General features: G+C 31.9%; 1 protein-coding gene across 1 annotated transcript in view; it reads right to left on the bottom strand.

Annotated features, from left to right (window-relative positions):
- The window catches only part of lrp5 (low density lipoprotein receptor-related protein 5), a 129133-nt gene that overhangs the window by 89118 nt on the left and 19488 nt on the right, over positions 1–20527 (bottom strand). The window contains exons 2-3 of the mRNA XM_056451349.1: positions 11749–11949; positions 8237–8456 (exon numbers count right to left, since the gene is read on the bottom strand). Coding sequence (XP_056307324.1) covers positions 8237–8456; positions 11749–11949 — 421 coding nt within the window. The remainder of the gene's footprint in view (positions 1–8236; positions 8457–11748; positions 11950–20527) is intronic.

Below are 20527 nucleotides of genomic sequence, written 5' to 3'. Positions count from 1 at the left end.
TAAAGGCTCCGTTACACCACATACAAAATCGAAAGACTAACTAAAATTACGAAATTTCAAACAAAATCTAGCTGAAAATGAAGTTTGTTTTGAGTTTGTTACAGCAGTTCAAAACAGCTCACCAAAGCTTTTGACAGAGCTTGTTGTGACTCACACAGACCTTTGAGCTGCCATTGGTCCACTATGGTTATGCAATCGGTGAGTATGTTTAGGAACTCCACCTTCTTTGACATACGATTTGACAGTTGAAGTATAGTAGGGCCTTAATATGGCTAACAGCAATAAGAGATTATTATGGCTAACAGATTAAAGTTTTTGTTTTTTTATATTATAGAGTTAGACATTTCTTTGAAAGACATTTCTTTGAAACATATTAAGCCACGACAAAGAATGTAGTATTATTAATGGCATTTAAGGGCCCGTTAACATATACATAAAAGTGCATGAAAAGTGTTAGGTGCATCGTTTCATTCAACAATGTCAACACACTTTGCGCTAACGCTCCAGTGGCGTTAATCATTTTCAAAGAGGACAAGGCATTAGTGCAGCTCTGATACAACTTTTATTTATAGAGAAAATGAAAAAGCACTGCTTTGTTTGGGTGCTCTGCATTTGTTTGATGTAATTAGGTAATTAACGTATTCCATATGCCATATAAAAGCATGAAGCTGATTAGTCATGGGCCAGTATAAGATTCTGATGGTATGATAACCTTGAATAAAAATATCACGGTTTCACGGTATTGTGATTACTGCTCCAAAATATATTCTTTTTAAATGTCTGGGTAAAAAAAACAACAACTTTACCCCCCATTAAACACAAAATATTTTATTTTAAGGAACATTTAAAATACTTAACCTTACTTAAAATACTGGACCAGTAGCTTTTCATGTAGAAGTTAATTTTCTGCTGAAGATACTGTTGCCCTAAAAAACTAAATAAAACTGTAGTAAAAAACATGTAAAAAACAAACAAACAAACAAACAAACAAACAAACAAACAAAAACCTTACATATAGTTTAGGAACGGTATAACAGAAAACTTTGGTGTTTTTTAAAACCTTGACTTTTCCAAACAGCGCTCTACCTTGAAACCGATAATTGTCCCATGCCTAAAGCTGATTGGTTAGTTCTAGTTAAACATATCGCAGTGCGCTTGCGGCAAATGTTGAGAGGTTTTCAAATAGGTGCGCTTGGAAAACGAGAGCAAATTATGCCGCATGTGTGCTGCTCCATATGTGTGCACTATTAGAAATAACAAACTTGAGCGAGCAAAAGACGCAATATGTGAACGCCCCAACACATATTACACATGCAAAGTGCTAAATGTTTTACTCTACAGACAATAGAAAAAGTTTATCAGCCTTCACTTTAAACAGAGACTTAAGTAAAGACATCACTGGACACAAACACAACTTTGTTGCACTATTCAACAGAAAGTTACTTGGTTTGAATGCAAAGTTTTGTAAATATTGCTAATTTGGCACGCTCTTTAACATTATAGCAGATTTAAAGTCTTTAGGAAGCTAACTTAACTTTGCGAAAACTGCAGTTACATCAGTTTAATATAACCAACGATATATTTACATTTTTAAATTACAGTTTTACACCAGTAAAAAGCTAAATTAGCTTTAATTTGTATAGTTACAGGTTTTAATCAAAGTAATTTGATTATGAACACTATAAAATTTTAGAAAAAAAATTATAAAAGATTCCGCAGACATTTTACATGATTAACTACAACAAAAAGTACAGTACTTCCAGGTCCATTTAACACATTTGCCTAAATTTACAACCAAAATATGTACAGATTTTACCCTGGAGAGTAATATTTTAACCATCAAAACAAATTATGCACCTCACTTTGCTGTTGCAACCAAACAACTGCTACTACATTAAAGAAAAACTCTTGTGCAGAGACGTCAGCGTTGCTATCTCTGGAGTGTGCGTGCGTGCGAGCTAGTCTGTTGTGATTTTGTCTGTGTTATAGGCAGATATAAACCTGACGCTTGGCCACGCAACAGAGAACCTCAACCGGAGCCACCCAGTGAACAGAGATAGTGGAATGCCGACAAAAAAAAAAGATGGCAGAACGGCTCCAAACGTTAAGCTATATATCTCCAAATAAAACACCTCTGTCAGATATCTGGACGTGTCACGTCTGTCTGGCCATATATATATATTTTTAAAAATTCAAGAGGAGTCAGCAAGCTTAACACGGCGATAAATAAAAAGAAAAAACAGCCATTCTTTTCATCTGATGGTAATTCATCTCTTCACTCCTCCCAAGCCTCTTTTTCGGAGAATGTGAAAACAATGAACGTGTCTTGAGAACAGACTAACATAATTCAGGGGCCCCTGCATGCGGTTGCTCTCACTCTGAGAGGGCTGTAAAAAAAAAGCAGAGCCCCCTCTTTTCTGTGATCTGAAGCAGGGCCCCGACAGAGGTCTCCGATCTCTGTGGTAAATCTCAAACTCAAAGCCCCCTCAAGCAGTGACAATAAGAAAATAAAAAGTGCATGAAGCCTACATTAAGTAGGGCCGCTTCCAAAAAATGCCAGATATTAACTTTTGGGGATTGCGGTGTAACTGGATCTTTGCACTGGAGAAGGAATCGCTCGCTCTGGCGATTTCTTACAAACACATTGAACTTTTGCAAAACAGGCAGCTAATGTTTTGAAAGAGGAAAGAAAGAAAAAGAAAGCGAAGTGGTGTGGATGTGTTTCTTTAGGCCACAGGCCAGGAACAGTGTCTGGCTCCATTTTTAATGTCTTCATCATACACTACACCGAAGTGAAGTGCATTCTGGGAAAAATAGCCTAGCTCTTGGGTGTCATAAATACAGAATGAGCTAAAAGCCTTGTACTTGCAACTAAGTAGACTAAGAAAATATGTCATTTGCAGTAGCAGTGCATTTATTCTTTTATAACGTGTATTCAAGTTGTCAGGACCATAAAATCTTTTGTAATGCATATATAAAGGTCATTTAGTTCACTTGTCTTACAATGTTTTTTGTTTATGTTAATATAAACTGTTTGCAACAATCAAAGAAATAATTAATAATATAAAAGCCGAATGACATGAATACGAAATCTTAAAACATATACTAGCACTAATTATAGTCTACGGCTTTAAATAAACCTAAATATGGCCATTTTACTACTATTTTATACATACGACAAATGTATACGTCAATATTTTTAACTATTCTCATTGGAACATGAATAAGACCGGGCACTGAAATAAACAAATAAAAATAAAGTGATAGATATTTACTTTGGTAAATGTATTTAATAGGGATGCTCCGATTGATGGGCTGGAGATTAGCATCAGCAGATAACTACATGTCATGACTCGATCTGTACTTGCTGATCTAGCCTATCTCGTGAACTGGGGTCCATTCTTCGTACGTGGATTACTCAATTAGCTTGATTTGGTTATTGACTATTTGACATGATCCAGGATCGTTTCGTTCTTTAAAACTCATGTGAGAGTTGTTGTCATAGCAACAGCTCGGGAGCAGGGTTCTCTCCAAGGGGTTCAAAACGAATATTTATTAATATGGACTTTTAGATACAAACTTTAGTACAATTTGTGTATAATAATAGACATGCATAATATTCGACTGTTTATTTGAGGAATAATAATTTATGTAGTCAGCATACATGTAATGACAGCTAATATGCAGGTGATTAGATGCTTCGGTAAAGTTGCAGAAAGTTTTACCGATGTCTAAATGCTTTTTCTGGTTCAAAATTAATTTAAACAGCCAGTCATTCCACACACCGATTAAGAAACTTAAATAGGAGACTATAATAAATAAAATCCGATCTAAAGATTTAATTTAATAAACTGATAAATACTCTTGACACATGAAAGTGTAAAACGTGCAGCCCACAACAAATGTGGAAAGTTATTGTTTATAATATTTAACACATGGATAATTGAACATTAATCAGATGATGTCATAACGCTGCTGTGCCGTCCGCCAATCGGTGCATTGCTGATCGTGATTTCGAGGATTGATAGAGCTGTCCTTCACAACACACGTAGCGATTTCAGATCAATTCATCCAGACATTTTAATCTGATTTGAAGAACCAAATTACCCAGAGATCAGTTATCAAAATCAAAAGATCCAGGATCTGTCAAATCCTCTTAGATCAAGTAAAGTATGAAGGACATGTGAAGTATGAAGAACAGACCGGCGGGGTTATACATCAGCAGCGCTACAGCACATGCACAATGGTTTAAAATTAAATTGCTAGTAATTTCTTACATTTTTGTTTACCTTTCAGTTTCATCTATTACTTTTTTTGTAAACCTGCTCTCGACCATTACATGTATGCATCATCCTTAATTTATTCTCTTAGGTAAGGCGAGATCTCATACTTAGAGGGAAAATGTGCAATTTTATATAACGCTATATAATTTTTGGGGGAAAAAAAAATAAACAGGGGGGTAAATAATTCAGGGGGGGCTAATAATTCTGACTTCAACTGTAAATATAGTTGAAGTCAGAATTATTAGCCCCCTTGAATTATTAGCCCCCCTGTTTATTTTTTCCCCCAATTTCTGTTTAACGGAGAGATTTTTTTCAACACATTTCTAATCATAATAGTTTTAATAACTCATCTCTAATAACTGATTTATTTTATCTTTGCCATGATGACAGTAAATAATATTTCACTAGATATTTTTCAAGACACTTCTATACAGCTTATGACATTTAAAGGTTTAACTAGGTTAATTAGGTTAACTAGGCAAGTTAGGGTAATTAGGCAAGTCATTGTATAACGATATATGGAAAAAATATATAAAAGGGCTAATAATTTTGTTCCTAAAATGCTTTTAAAAAAATAATAAAAATTGCTTTTATTCTAGCAAAAATAAAGCAAATAAAACTTTCTCTAGAAGAAAAAAAAAATATCAGACATCTTGTGAACATTTCTTTACTCTGTTAAACATCATTTGGGAAATATTATAAAAATGATTAAAATTATATATATATATATATATATATATATATATATATATATATATATATATATATATATATATATATATATATATATATATATATATATATATATATATAGTGTGTATATTAGTATATTTATTATATTGGATATATATATTGGGTGTGTAATAGTACTAGTTTGTCATAAACGGATTTCATTTTTTGACATCTACATCACCAAAATTTGTTTATTTCTTTATGTTTTATATATTACTATATATAAACACATTATAATTACATAATGTACCTAATTTACATAAATGCACAAATTGCATACTTTAGTACTTTTTTTTAAAATAGTCTAATTAAGTAATTCAATAATGTTTTATTCATTTTTAAAACATTTTAATATTTATTATAGTCTTTATATTAAATTATTAAAAAATTCAATTTACTTTAAATTATAATCCCTACTATTATTGCTATATTATATATGACAAATAAACCACACTACAAAACCCAAATAAATTACCACCAGTTTAAAACTGACCCAACAAAAACCCTCCCAAATTCTTACAACTCTTACAATCCTCCAACTGTAAGACATGCCGCAGACCGTGACTCACGTTACCTAATATGTCTCCAGCCAAGTACGTGCGTACAAGCTAAGTCAGGGCTTAAGTAATGCGAGCGAGAGCCATCTCTCAGAACTCAAGTTACATGATGCATATAAACACACGCCAGCTCGCCAAGCAGACACACAAGTGGAATCGACTTGGGGCCAAAGAGACGAAGTGAAGGTTTGTCATGCAGGATCGACAAGCCACACAACAACAGGAAACAGCCTGAATGCTACACTGCATCCCAATCTCCCTTTAGGGGGGAAGCTCTAATAGTCTATAAATAAACAACTAGGCCATGCATTAATGAACACTGAGGGTCAAGGGTGGAAGGATGCATGCGAAGACCACCCACTGAAATCGTGCTGTAAAACGATTAACCACCATAAAAACTGAAGTTTGTATTCACATAAAGTAAGTAAGAGTACTCAGTATGTTTATTATGAATATATAACTAGGTGCTGTTAATCGATAAATCACGAATAATTGCATTCAAAATAAGCTTTCATTACCATAATATGTGTGTGTACTGTCAATATTTATTATTTGTACATGTATATAAATTAGGGACGCAATGATATGGAATTTTGACAGATACTGTTAATCGATAATAAATCTGTTTGATTTGGAGGCTAATAGCCAATATATTAGCTGATAAATGTAACTTAATTTTTATGCAATTTTTTTGACAGATATTGTGGATCAATAATAATTAGCTTTGGTTGTCGGATAACCGATATATTAGCCGATACGTTTTCTGCAATTTATTTTGACAAATATTGTTGATCGACATTAAATCAATTAGACTTTGCTGATAGCCGATATATTAGCTAATAAATGTAACTTTTCATTTTTATATTCATTTTTTGGACAGACATTATTGATCGATGATAAATCAATTAGACTAGGAGGGCGATAGCCAATATATTAGCCGATAAATGTAACTTAATTTTTCTGCAAATATTTTTGAAAAATATCACTGATCGATAATAAATCAATTAACATTGGTTGTAACATAGCAGATATATTAGCCGATATATGTGAATTTAATTTAAAAAAATGTTTTGGACAGATATCTTTGATCGATAGTAAATCAATCAGCTTTTTGTTGTCCGATAGACGATATATTAAACAATGTATGCAAATTAAAATGTTTATACAAATTGTTCTTGACAAATATTGTAGCTCAATAGTACTTTTAATTTCTCTGCAAATATTTTTGACCAATATCGTTGATCAATAATAAATCAGCTAGCTCTGGTTGTCCGATAACTGATATATTAGCTGATATGCGAGAATGAAATTTTTTTGTTTTTTTTACCGATATCTTTGATTGATAATAAATAAATTAGCTTTGATTGTCCGATATATTAGGCTATATGTGTAAATGGAAAATTTTTCTACAAATTTTTTTTGACAGATATCGCGTATGGATAATCAATTAGCTTTGGTTGTCCGATTGCCGATACATTAGCTAATAAATGTAACTTTGAATTTTTCTGACAGATTTCATTGATCGATAAATCAATTCGCTTTGGTTGACCGATAGCCATTATATTAGCTGATATACGTGAATGAAAACTTTTTCTACAAATTTTTTTTGGACAGATATCATAGATTAATTTATTATTTAGCTTTGGTAGTCCAATAGCTGATATATTAGCTGATATATGTGAATGAAAACTTTCTACTAATTTTTTTGACCGATATCGCTAATCGATTATAATTCAATTAGCTTTGATTGTCCAATAGCCATTATATTAGACAATAAATGTAAAAATGTTATAAAATTTTCTGCAATTTTTTTGACGGATTCCATTAATCGATAATAAATCAATTCGATTAGGAGGATAACTTTTTATTTTTGCGCAAATGTTTTTGACAGATATCGTTGATTTGTAACAAATCAATTAGACTTGGAGGTTGATAGCTGATAATAGTCGATAAATGTAACTTGTAATTTTTCTTAACTTAAATAATGCCTAAATAAAGCAACTACGGCATTAAACAATAAACAAACAGCATGCATATGAAGAAATTCAACAAGCAAAAAAAATAATAAATCATGTAATTTAATGTTTTAGTGAATTTACAGAAATCAGCCTAACTTTGTTATCGGACTGATAACAATAACATTAAAAATAGCATTTATCGTTTGATATTGATATTGGCCACCGATATATCATGCATTCATAATTTAAGTACACACATGCATGTATATATCTGAAATATTGTTATCTAGAACAAGTTATATATAAATAAAATTGCAAATATTTATATGTAGCTTTTTTATTATGATGTTTGTAGTTGAAGTATGTTTGTATTTAAATATACATAATAAAAATGCACATAGAACACACACATATTATGCAAATACAAACTTTGATTTTCAATATGATTTGATAGCAATTTTTAAACATATATACATTTATTTATTTATTTAATTTTTACATTTATTTTAATATTTAATCATGTTAATGAATATTTATAAAGAAACTATTTATATAGAATATACACTTGACGTAAATATAAAACTTAAATATTTTATTTGGTATATTATTGTATTTGCAAACTTGCAAAGTTACAAACTTTTAATTTTCAAATGAGTTTAATAAAAATTAGAGGTCCGAAAATGAAACGCAACCAGAAAAGACTCACCTATGAGACGGGTTTAGCGCAATCGCTCTGGGCTGGTCCAGATCTTGCCAGAAGAGCACCTTTCGGGAGGTGCCGTCCAAATTGGCCACTTCGATGCGGTTCGTCTCCGAGTCAGTCCAGTACAGTTTGTGTCCCAGCCAGTCGCAGGCCAAGCCATCGGGAGAATCCAGACCTGAAACCACCACCGTCTGCCCTTTGCCCAGCGCGGCCTCCTTCATAGCTGCAAAAACAAGGAGTCTATTCAGTTCCTCAATAGTACAGCAGTTGAAGCATTCCTCAAATGTTTCATTCTGCCTCCAGATAATGATACCGCATGGTTTTGTTGTGTTCTAGCAGGCCACAATAAAAACAACATTTTAATAAAGTGTTAAATGACAGAATAAACAGAACTGATCTTAAACAAATTTATGCACAGGTTGAATCTAAATGTATAAATGAGATTATGTGGTTAATTATTGTATAATTATTTAGTTCATTTATCTGTACATGTCAGGTAGTACTACAGTAAGTGGTGATATTGGATGATTAATTGTGGCTGTTTTGATTGTTTTGAGGATACATTTACACAACATTGACATACTACAAACAGGTTTAATCAAGTCATATTTAAGACTTTTAAAGACCCTTTGAAGACTTTAAGAATGACAATTTAGACTTATATAGGGTTAAGATTTTTCTCATGACCCAGTATTATCATGAGGAATCATGTAATTGTTTTCTTTTTTATATTATTATTATATAATTTGGGGAATTTGCTGTAAAAATCTCTAACAGCTATTATGAATTGTATCCTTTTACAATAATAAAACAATTATATAAAAAATAAGTTGCCCAAATACAGTAGCTTTACTTGGACAAAGCAAAATGAAGACCTGTTTAAAACAATATATAAATATATCGTAAAATAAAAAGTCCTACAACACAATATGTCAGTGAATTTAAGACTTTAAGACCTAAAATTTAGATTTTGAAATTTAAGATATCTTAAGACTTTTTAGAACCCAGCCGACAGCAATGCTGAGATATCTGTAACTCTTTATTCATACTTTCATTTTTTTTAATTGTACAGTTTAATATCAGATAATATTGGTGCATTGCTGGCTATATGAAACAAGTGTTCAAAGAAATACAGATTTTAAAGATAAAAGAATAAGCAGAAAAAAAAATTGCATTCATGTCCAAGGGCTTTCAATCTTTTTTATTTTACATTAAATGTACATTTATTTAGCTTTTTTTTTTAAAAAACGTACTATATTTATTATACTTTAATATTATTAATTATTTATAAATTAGTTTAACATTTATTTTTAGGTTTTATTTTAACCATTTTAAGTCCAGAATCAAACAAAAAGTGCTCAGGGGGAGCTTGCTCAATGTGTCGGTGCTCTTTTAGTAAGGAATTCATCAGAATAAACAGCAAAAGTGAGTCCAAGGCACACAAAAAATTTGGAAAAAATATTAAAAAGCCTTTCTTGACATGTCTGTATAAAAACTGTGCCTACGCGTTTCGGCAAACACTTGCCCTTATCATGGTAACAGAGATCAGGTGCATCTGGAATTTCTTTTAAAAATTATGGTCTCATAACTCTAGAATATCTAAATAATACTGAAGTAATATATTGAACACAAGGTCAACTCAACAATCATTATTAATTCAGCATTGAGAGAGAAAAAAAAATTGATAATGAAAATGAAACAAAAAAGATGATGAGTGTTATATAACATATTTCTCAAATAAAACAATGTGAATGTATGAAATGTGCTATATAAATAAACTTGCCTTGCCTTGCCTTGCCTTGCCTATATAAAATAGAATCTACTGAGCCCCTCAAACTCACTAAAAATTACAGGTTTAGGTTGAATCTGAATGTATAAATGAGATTATGCAATTAATTATTGCGTAATTAATTTGTTTATCTAAACTCTTTATTATTACTTCCAATTTTGTTTTATTTTATGATTTCTTTTAGAAATGTCGTAAAGTTAAACATCAGACATTTAATTTATGATATTTTTGGTGCATCTCCAGCTTTATGAAACAGTAATGTGCTCAAAGAAATACCAATTTTAAAGTGATATTTTTAGATTAATAAAAAAAACAGAAACAAAAATAGCATTCAAGACCAAGAGATTTCAATCTTTTTTCTTTTATATTAAAGTTATATTTACTTAGCTTTTAAAAAAAAAGTACTATTTGTTTATTGTGATTTGATTTTAATAATTATTTATAAATTAATTTAACATTTATTTTCAGGTTTTTCTTCTAACATTTCCACAGAGCCCCTCAAACTCTCTAAAAACACCAAGTTTAGGTTAAATGTGAATGTATAAATGAGATTATGCAATTAAGTATTGTTTAATCAATTTGTTTATCTAAAATCTTTATTACTACTTACCTTTTTTGTTTTATTTCATGATTTTTTTTAGAAAAAAGTAAAGTTTAACACCAGACATTTATTTTATGATATTTTGGAGTATTTCTGGCTATCTGAAACAGTACTGTGTTCACAATACAATTTTTAGATTAACAAAATAAACAAAAAATAAAAAATAGCCTTCAAGATTAATGGGTTTTCAATCTTTTTTCTTTTATATTAAATGCATATTTATTTAGCTTTAAAAAGATACAATTTTCATTGTATGTTTATTTTATTAATTATTTATAAATTTGTATAAATTTTCCACAGAGCCCCTCAAACTCAATAAAACCCCAAGTTTAGGTTGAATGTGAATGTATAAATGACATTGTGCGATTAATTCTTGTAGAAATTATTTGTTTATCTATCTGTACATGTCTGGTGGCACTAAGTGATGATATTGGATAACTAATTGTGGCTCTTTTGATTGATATGAGGATACATTTACAGAACGATGACATACTACAAATAGAAAAGTTATAGACAACAATACTGTGACGTTTAAACTCTCTATGATTACCTTGATTATTTTTTGTTGATTTATTTTATTACTTTTAGTGCATCTCTGGCTGTAAGAAACAGCACTGTGTCAAAGAAATAATTTTTGAAACAATAAAATTTTATAGAAGTATTCCATTAAAAATATTGTAAACAGGAACAATAATAGCATCAAGGATTTTCAATCTTTGTTCCTATAGATTTAAACTTTTTATTGATTTTCTAATTTGCAAATAATGCAGATGACCATCAAATACAGGGCATTAACATAAAAGCAGAACAAAACAAAATAAATAAATACAATAAATAAAAAACACCGTATAAATTGAGTGAATAAACCAAAACTTGTCAATATCATAGCCTTAATTACTATTTTGTCTCGTTACATGTTTGCTAGCATTGTGGGTCACAGAAATTCAGAAATTTTCCCTACTTATCAAAATAACATTCTTTTTTCTTCTACAATAAATGTACATTTATTTATTTTAATCTTATTTTTATTTTATTATTTAAGTAATTTAACATTTATTTTCAGGTTTTCCCCCCAAACATTTCCACAGAAATCCCCTGAGCGATGGAACAAAAAGTTGCTCTTACAGTTCATAGAGAGGTTGTAGTAGGTCTGTTTGATGGCCTCCTCACTGACGTCTGTCCAGAATATCAGGCCCTCCGAGAAGAGGAAGTCCACTGCGGCCGCGTCCTCCAGATCACTGACCACCACTGCCGACTCTGATCGGCCCACCTCCACGTCCACCAGCCGGACATCCCGCCGGTTGGCGAAAAGCAGCAGAGGAGACCCTGTTCAACAAATAATATTGACAATGTAAAACTCATTTTAACAAGGCATTTGAACAAACAACCAGCCTATGTTGAGAGGGAAAAAATAAAATAAATAAATAAAAATCTACAAATATATACATGAACAGTTTTTTCTAAAAAAAAAAAAAAAAAAAAAAAAAAAAAAAAAAAAAAAAAAAAAAAAAAACAAATAAATATATAAATAAATAAAATAAACACATTACAAATGCACTGTTGCTGGAATTACCAATGATCATAAGAGACTCCATCACATTCGAGCCACTGACAATTGAGAAATGTCCTTTTTTTTAAAGAAATGTGCTGTATGATGTTGTAAAACTGTTATACATTTCAACAAAGTCTATTATACAGTGAACTGCTTCACCAATGAGGGTCATATCAATACTGCCTGTGAAGGATGGATCAACACAAGGGCTTCACATCATATTTTGAGAATATTTTCCCATTTCCTTTCTCAAAGTGCTTTTTAAGATGCTGTGTGGACAAAGTTACCATTGTTTCTCACTATATTCACGAATGATGAGTTTACACCAGTCGTGAAGCATTGGGTCACTCGCTCTAGATTATTTGCAGGATGTTGTCACATTTATTTCATGCTTTCAGTTGAATTTTTGGAAGAAGTGATCGAGGCAAATTCCACATGCTTATGACTATATTAAGTGTTTTTTTAAAAGGAATCTGTCAGTATTTAAAGGTTTATATATATATATATATATATATATATATATATATATATATATATATATATATATAATTTTATAACTTTACTGTATACTATATAATACTGTATGTATTCATTTAAATAACATCTAATTTATTTATAAAATGTATTTAAGTGTTCTGTGGGATAGGCTATTTAGTATATTCTGCCCTGATTATCTACTTCGGCTTACTTTAAGACAAACTATGCAAATAATGGCGTTACTTTTAGGCAATAAGCAGAAACAAACAGATTTTTTTAGAAGAAAATGTGGTTTTCTCCATGTCTTGTAAACTCTTACGGTGTCTATAGGTGCTCTAAATCTGCCGGTATTAGACTGTTGAATGACTTTTTCCTCACATGGACTGATTGATGCGATTATGCAAACACAATGGTATGAACCGTTATGGGGTGGTCAAGTGGATATCTATTATTTTAATTATTAACATTATTATTTAAAATACAGATCAGAGTGAAGGGCTGCCCCCCCACACATGTTGTTTTGATGTCCTTCAGGGGGGATCAAGCCTTAATTAGCCTTAATTATCAAGCCTGTAATTTGCACCCTCTATGTATATATATGTACGCTGTAAAACCCAAAAAGTAACTCAAACCGTTTGAGGAAACCGATTGCAACAAACCATTTAAGTTAAAAAAATAATCCTAATGAGTTCTGTGAACCTAATCCATTTGAGTAAACAAAGCAATTTGAGCACAATAAACCTATTAAATGAAGAGAACTCAAACCAGTACTGTAAAACTCAATGAGTTAAGGTAACTCAAACCGTTTGAGGAAACCGATTGCTACAAACTATTTGAGTTAAAAAACTACTCCTAATGAGTACTGTGAACTTACTCCATTTAAGTTGAAGTAATGAGGTATTTAATGAACTCATTACCTTCAACACAGAGTTCAAAACTCTTTTCAAATGAGTAGAATTAACTTTCAGTCAATTTTGAGTTAACTACACTTATTTCATTTGATAAAGTTGACTGTTGGGTTTTACAGTGTACATACAAGTCATTCTTTTAAAAAGTTATACATCACAATCTTAAACCCGGCCAAGATGTGGGGTGGGGGGAAAACAAAAAATAATGTAACATTATTCAAGATTTTAGAAGTAATATATAGACACTATTCAACTGCACCAGACACTTTCTTACAATCATTCCATATGAAGAGTTCAGATGCAAAAACCTCTAAGTGCCATCTGAATTTTTCTCCTAAAACCAGAATTTGTCTCAAGCTCCTACGTAAAAGTTTGTCAATTAATACATTATTTTCATTGCCTTTAATGTGAAATAAGTGAACATAAATAAAAGGAATCTCAGAAAAATGCAAATTTTAGAAGAAAATTTCAGATGGCACTTAGAGGTTTTTGCATCTGAACTCTTCGTATATACTGTACATATAACTCCATCTTACCAGGACCAATGTTTACTTGTGAATGTCCAGACAATCACAATCACGTTTCACTTCATGTTTTCTTCAACCTTAAATACCTCTTATGTTCAATATCCTGCTCAATATTGTTCTGTAGGTAAAATTAATTGTTTAGTCTGTCTTAGGTTACTATGTGTATAATTAAGTATTTCAAGTATATATAGTTAGATGACCGCTCCTGTATGTTAGTTATGTATAGGTTTAAAATAGCTCCTACGTCCATCTTTGTTTTTCATATTTATGACTGTGCTTATGTATGTAGCACCGTGGTCCTGCGAGACGCTGCATTTCATTTCACTGAATGTCCACACATGTAGCGGAATGACAAAGCTTAACTTGATGTTTCCATTAACTTGTTTGTAATGAATCCAGCAGAAGACCAGAGCTACTGTATATACAGGGTGGGCCATTTAAATGGATACACCTTAATAAAATGAAAATGGTTGGTGATATTAACGTCCTGTTTGTGGCAAATTAGTATATGTGAGGGGGCAAACTTCTCAAGATGGGTGGTGACCATGGTGGCCATTTTGAAGTCACCATCTTGGATCCAACTTTTGTTTTTTTTCAATAGGAAGACGGTCATGTGACACATCAAACCCATTGAGAATTTCACAAGAAAAACAATGGTGTGCTTGGTTTTAATGTAACTTTATTCTTTCATGAGCCTCCTTACATATACTAATGTGCCACAAACAAAACGTTAATATCACCAACAATTCCCATTTCATTAAGGTGTATCAATATAAATGGCCCAACCTGTAGATTTATGTATCCAGCAAGTGCTCACCGTAAACAGAATTGATAAACGCACATTTATTATTCACAGTATAGCCAGCTGAAAGACTTTTTACATTACCTACAAAAACGAAGGAATTGTATGAATAGTGTAATGTTTAATTGCAAAGGAACAAAGCAGTAACATGCTAGTTGAGGAAATATAGTCCACAACATCTACAAATGTTCATCCACTGTTCAGAAATGTCCTGGTGCAGTCTAAAAGCTATGATCTCTTTCTATACATCATTAAATAACTTTTGTGGCTGGTTTGAACAGAAGCCTGTGCTCCACTAATGGTAGTTTTTATTTTGGCCAAGTAAAATCTGCTGTTTTGTTGTTTCTGAAGTGTCAGAATAGTCTGAAAAGGCTCTGCGCACTTCTGGAAAGCCACAGCTCATTTGTATTTAAAAGGACAAGCACAAAATCAACCTGTTTTTGCTAACACCCAAATAGGTTTAAATTTACAATAAACAATCTGTGAGGTACTTTAAACTGAATATCCACATGCACATACTGTGGACACGAGAGATTTATATAACATCTTATTAAAAAGGTCATAATAAGTCCCATTTAAATCCTCATTAATGTAATTACCGTTACACATTATGACTGTGCATTTTCGCTACCAGCAAATGTGCCTCCCTAAACAAACATGCTTAGTAATCCACTCCGCCTGCCTGCCACAATCCAGGCGCTCGCTCTCTAAATAATCAGAGTTTTTCATGAACTCATCGCGCTAAATGAGAGGCACATGTGACGCTCACTGGGGAATGAATAGCAGAGGAAACAACGGAAATGTCTGCCCTTCGTTCTGGCACCCGGACGTGTCCACGGGGACCGCCAGTTGGCACCTCGCACCCAGTCGACATGTGCCAGCTAGTGCCACTCACGTCGCAGTCAATAACTTCCAGGGGGTGAGGACATATGATGCCATTAGATGCAGACACAATGACTATATGGCGCGAGGGCTGAGGCTTGGGACGTCCTGCTGTGGTTTACCAGCGTGCCGCTTTTGCAGGAACCATGTCACCATCGAGAAACAGCTGCGGGTTTCTGATGTTCGCGGTGACGCTATTAATAATAATGACATGTAAAACTCTCGAAAGATAAATATTAGCACAATGAAGCTGTTTCAGATGGAAAACTCCAAACTATGAGCATGATCCAAAGTTCAAGTTGTACACAATCTACTACAGGCCTACTGTTTTCACTTTTCTGATTTATAGTTTAGACTTTTGGCCAAGTGAAGGGATATTAGCATCCATCTAAACCCATTCAGGTTGTGATAGAGGTGTATTTAAGTTGTTATTTTAGAAAGTAAATGCGAGAAGTTAAATTCTTCACACACACAAGGAATTTGTTTTGGCTACAGAAGCTTCCAGCGTACATAAAGTGACAACACAAAATAAATATGGGAAAAAAAATACGATAAACATTAAACAAAGGGGTAAAGATTGAGATAATGAAAATTATGCAGTTAGATCTACCTTTTACTCCCCTGTTTTTCTTGCTTTAAGGGATACCCCAGATATATATAATAAAAACCAGAGATATATACTACATATACTATATATATTTACTAAGTGCAAGAAAGACTATAACAATAAATTGGATGAAGCCACACCCTCCAACAACAGTACAGTGGATAGAAAAACTTTATTTCTATAGAATCTATTTATAGGATGGAGTATATGACTGCTGAACTTCAATCAAAAATGGATATTTTTAAACAAAGATGGGCACCTGTTACTTTGTGTCTGAACAGGACATAGTATTTCCAGCTCCTTCGAAACTGAAAATAATGTATGTTTTTTTTTTTTTTTGTAATTTGTTTTTATTTACATCTAGGGTTACTTATATATATATACTATATATATATATATATATATATATATATATATATATATATATATATATATATATATATATATATATATATATATATATATATATATATATATATATATATATATATATATATATATAAAATCGCTGCTGTCACTGAACGTTCTGTAAAATGTTTTAATGTATAAAAAAAGTAAAAAAAAAAACTAAACAAAAAAACCACATTAAACAGATGCAGTTAGTCAAAAAATCTAGATGTTGAATTTTAAAATTGTAAAAATAATAAATAAATAAATACAAAACTGCACTGAAAATAATTGAAAATGTTCTAAAAATTACATTTAAAATTATTTTGTCAGCCTTTATTGTCAGCCCTATTTGTTTTTAACTTATGTCAGGATTTACACAAGTACAGAAAGTGATTAAAATCAGTGCGAAGGAAAAGCTAAAGACATTCGAATATTTAGTCTTTTGGATTTTCCTCCCTTAATTTATCAGCTGTTAGAAGAAAAGTCTGAATCGCATCATTTGGAAAAGAGTAATAACACACCTCTCCTCAACAAACCGCATCATTTCCCGTCTCATTCGAGTCTGTCACATAAATTTTGCAGGATGAGTTGAACACCAAAGTGTAATACCTGTGATTAGAGGTCTGTACCTAAAGTATGAGCAAAAAGCTATTCTTGCCTTATTTTGATGGTCCTAAAATGGCATTTTTTCTCTTGTTCCGTGATCTCAGCTTTCTGCTCAGGCTGGTATTCACTAAGCAGGCAGTCTTATGAGACTAAACAGTGCAAGATATGTGATTTGGTGTTATCTGAAAGCAAACACCGCAGCAATTTTGGGCTTGTGGGGTATTTTATCAGCAACCAGCTTGCAAGTATCCTGTTGAGCTCCTCAGTGGAAAAAAAGGTGCCGGCCAACCACAATAGATCTAAAATTGGGAGTCATCATATTTGACTTTATGATTCACTGAGCAGTTGGGATAAAATAAGTTTTTTCACTGGTTTGTTCATAGGAAGATTTCACTCAAATTCACCTCCAATGCTAGCACGATCGCATGCGAAAACGCAATTATTTTACGTATTGTCAGAAAATTGGCTAATTCATATAAAAACCTACAATTTTGCTTGTACAAAAACATAAAATTTTTAAAAGGAGGTGAAGCCATAAACCTAGGCTTGTCGTGATATCTATTTTTTGCTGTACGATATATCGTACCAAAATATAAGGCGATAAACGATATTACTGTCATTTTGTCACTCATTCATTATATAACGCCATAATGACAATCTAATATCCTCACAATGCAACTACACCCTTTCAAAGAATACATAATATTCATTCTTAGGAATATTTCATTTATTTTTAGTCATTTAAACAATTTAACAATTCAGCATTGGAATTAGAATGTGAAAATGCATATCCTAAATAAATAATAATAAATGTTAACAATAAAAGTCCAAAGGTAAAAAGTAACAGAGGCTGCGATATCTGCTACCAGATCCATTTTCAGCTGTCAGACACCCACATGAAAATATACTGAAGTCATTTACAGTAAATACAATTAACCATACTGACACTGACACCTCCAATAGATGTTTAGCTAAAATATTGCTAGAACTGGTTATTATGTATGATATGTAATCACTAAAAATGATTGAGGTCATGTTCATGTGTGGTGCGATCAATATATTGATTATTGTGAAAGGACTTTATAAACCCCACCCTTAAACCAAACCGTCAACGGGGATGCCCAAATTGTACGAACATATTCAAATATGATCGTACAAATTCACACGGATTAGCCACAAAAATCAAAAGTTACGAATTCCTATGAAGTTGCGTGCAAAATGTTGATAATTTAAAGCAACGCATTGTTGCGGTAGATCAAATTAAATGCATTTTGATATTGCTGTAGAAGTCAATACATGCTTGTTTGACAGAAATCGCGTAAATAAATATTGAAGGAATGTTTAAAAAGTTTATAAAACTAAAAAACAAACAATAAAAGAGGACTTTCAAAAAATACAACGTTTTAAAAACATGAGTTCTTAATTCAGCTAGGGCTGCGCGATTTAAAGAAAAAAAATCTAATAGCGATTTTTCTGATCAATATTGCGATTTAAAAGGCGATTTCCTACAGTTGCAAAGAAGAGCTTCAGATTTGATGTAGTGGTTTTAACAGAGGCAAAGAAAGACCAAGCATAATCACAAAGTATGCTACTGTTTATTTAAAATCTCTTAAACATGTTGCGATTTTTTTCAAATAAGGTTGTCAGTTGTAATAACAAATTAAAAAAATAACTAGAAATAAAATCTTAATCTTTTAAGAATCCAAAACACACTATAAACAATGCTAGATCAGTTCAACTCTGAGGATAACCTACATTAAGGTTGCAACAATGATAGCCAATCTTTTTGACATTTGAAATACAAAGAACACAAACAATTGTAAAGACAAAAGGTCAACAAGAAAACCTTCACAATTAGATTGTGTTTTGTTTTTCACATTGTTCAGGGTGATGTGCTTATGAACGGTCAAAAACTATATGCTAGTTAGCATGTTTGATCACATATTTAAATAATCTCAGCTTTTGCGGAAAAATTGAAACTCTTTCAAAATGCGTTCTTCGGTTTAGAAACGATTAATCATGCATGCCTAAATTCAGTATAAGTTTTGTTAAAGATGTTAACAAATAAAGCTTTCCCTTGAGATTACCATATTTGACGCATTGTTTTAGTTTGTTTTGTTTGAATGTTGGACAAATGCTTATTTGCGGAAAAAAAGCATCAATATAATCTTAATAGGGTTGGGCGATGTTGACCAACTTGGCATCGTATGACATCTAATGTTAAACATCACAATGGATGATGGTATCGTCATCGTAGGCGACTTGTGATTAAATATTTAACTTATAACAAATTAATTATTTGTAGCCTAGAGTTTTAACCTGACCTGGTCTTTGTTTACCCATAACCAAATTATCAATTAAATAAAGATAAGTTACACACAAATTACCACCTGTCAATCACTTTTCCACTGCGGGACTCTGGCATGAATAGGCAGAGTGATCGTGTTGTTATAATGGCGTTGACAAACTTGGTTGGTAAAAAAGGTGCACAACAAACAGCAACCGGCCAACAGTATCTGAGATTTTTGCTAAAATTACTATGTACAAGCGCTAAAACGAAAGATTGAAGCAGTGTACTAACGCTGTGACATGTTACCTGACAGATTCAAAAGACAGAAGAGTCGTTAGCTAGAGACTAGATTGATTAAATATCACGACGCTGGCTCAGCATCGTGATGTCTATCCGATATCAGCAATGACATCGTCGTGAACTATACATCATGTTGCCACATTTACATACTGCGAAGGAGAAATTGTCACACAACTTATTGTTATACACCTAAAATGGTTTCAATTAAAAAGTGTATCATTTAAATAAGTTAAGCTTTACTCTATTTAAACTAAAACTAAATAAAGAAGATACATACCAACTTGTTTTAACCTAAACTAAATAAAAAAGACACATACCAATTTGTTCTGTTTTAAACTAAATTAAAAAAGACAAATACATTGTATCACTGTTCCACACATTTCCTTCATGTTGTCCAACACAAATTGTTTAAGTTAACTTAATCATTTTAACAAATTTAAGTGGAATGAACATAAAACAATTAAGTTGTCCGCACACCTTAAGTGTGTTTTCAACTCATTTTAAATAAGTAGCTTGAACAAGCAGCATTGTTAAACACGCACGCACGCACACACTTAAATAAA

Source organism: Danio aesculapii, chromosome 25 (assembly GCF_903798145.1).
Source record: "Danio aesculapii chromosome 25, fDanAes4.1, whole genome shotgun sequence".
Taxonomy (NCBI): Eukaryota; Metazoa; Chordata; class Actinopteri; order Cypriniformes; family Danionidae; genus Danio; species Danio aesculapii.
The sequence above is the reverse complement of the archived record's forward strand: the minus strand, read 5'-3'. Positions and strand labels throughout refer to the sequence as shown.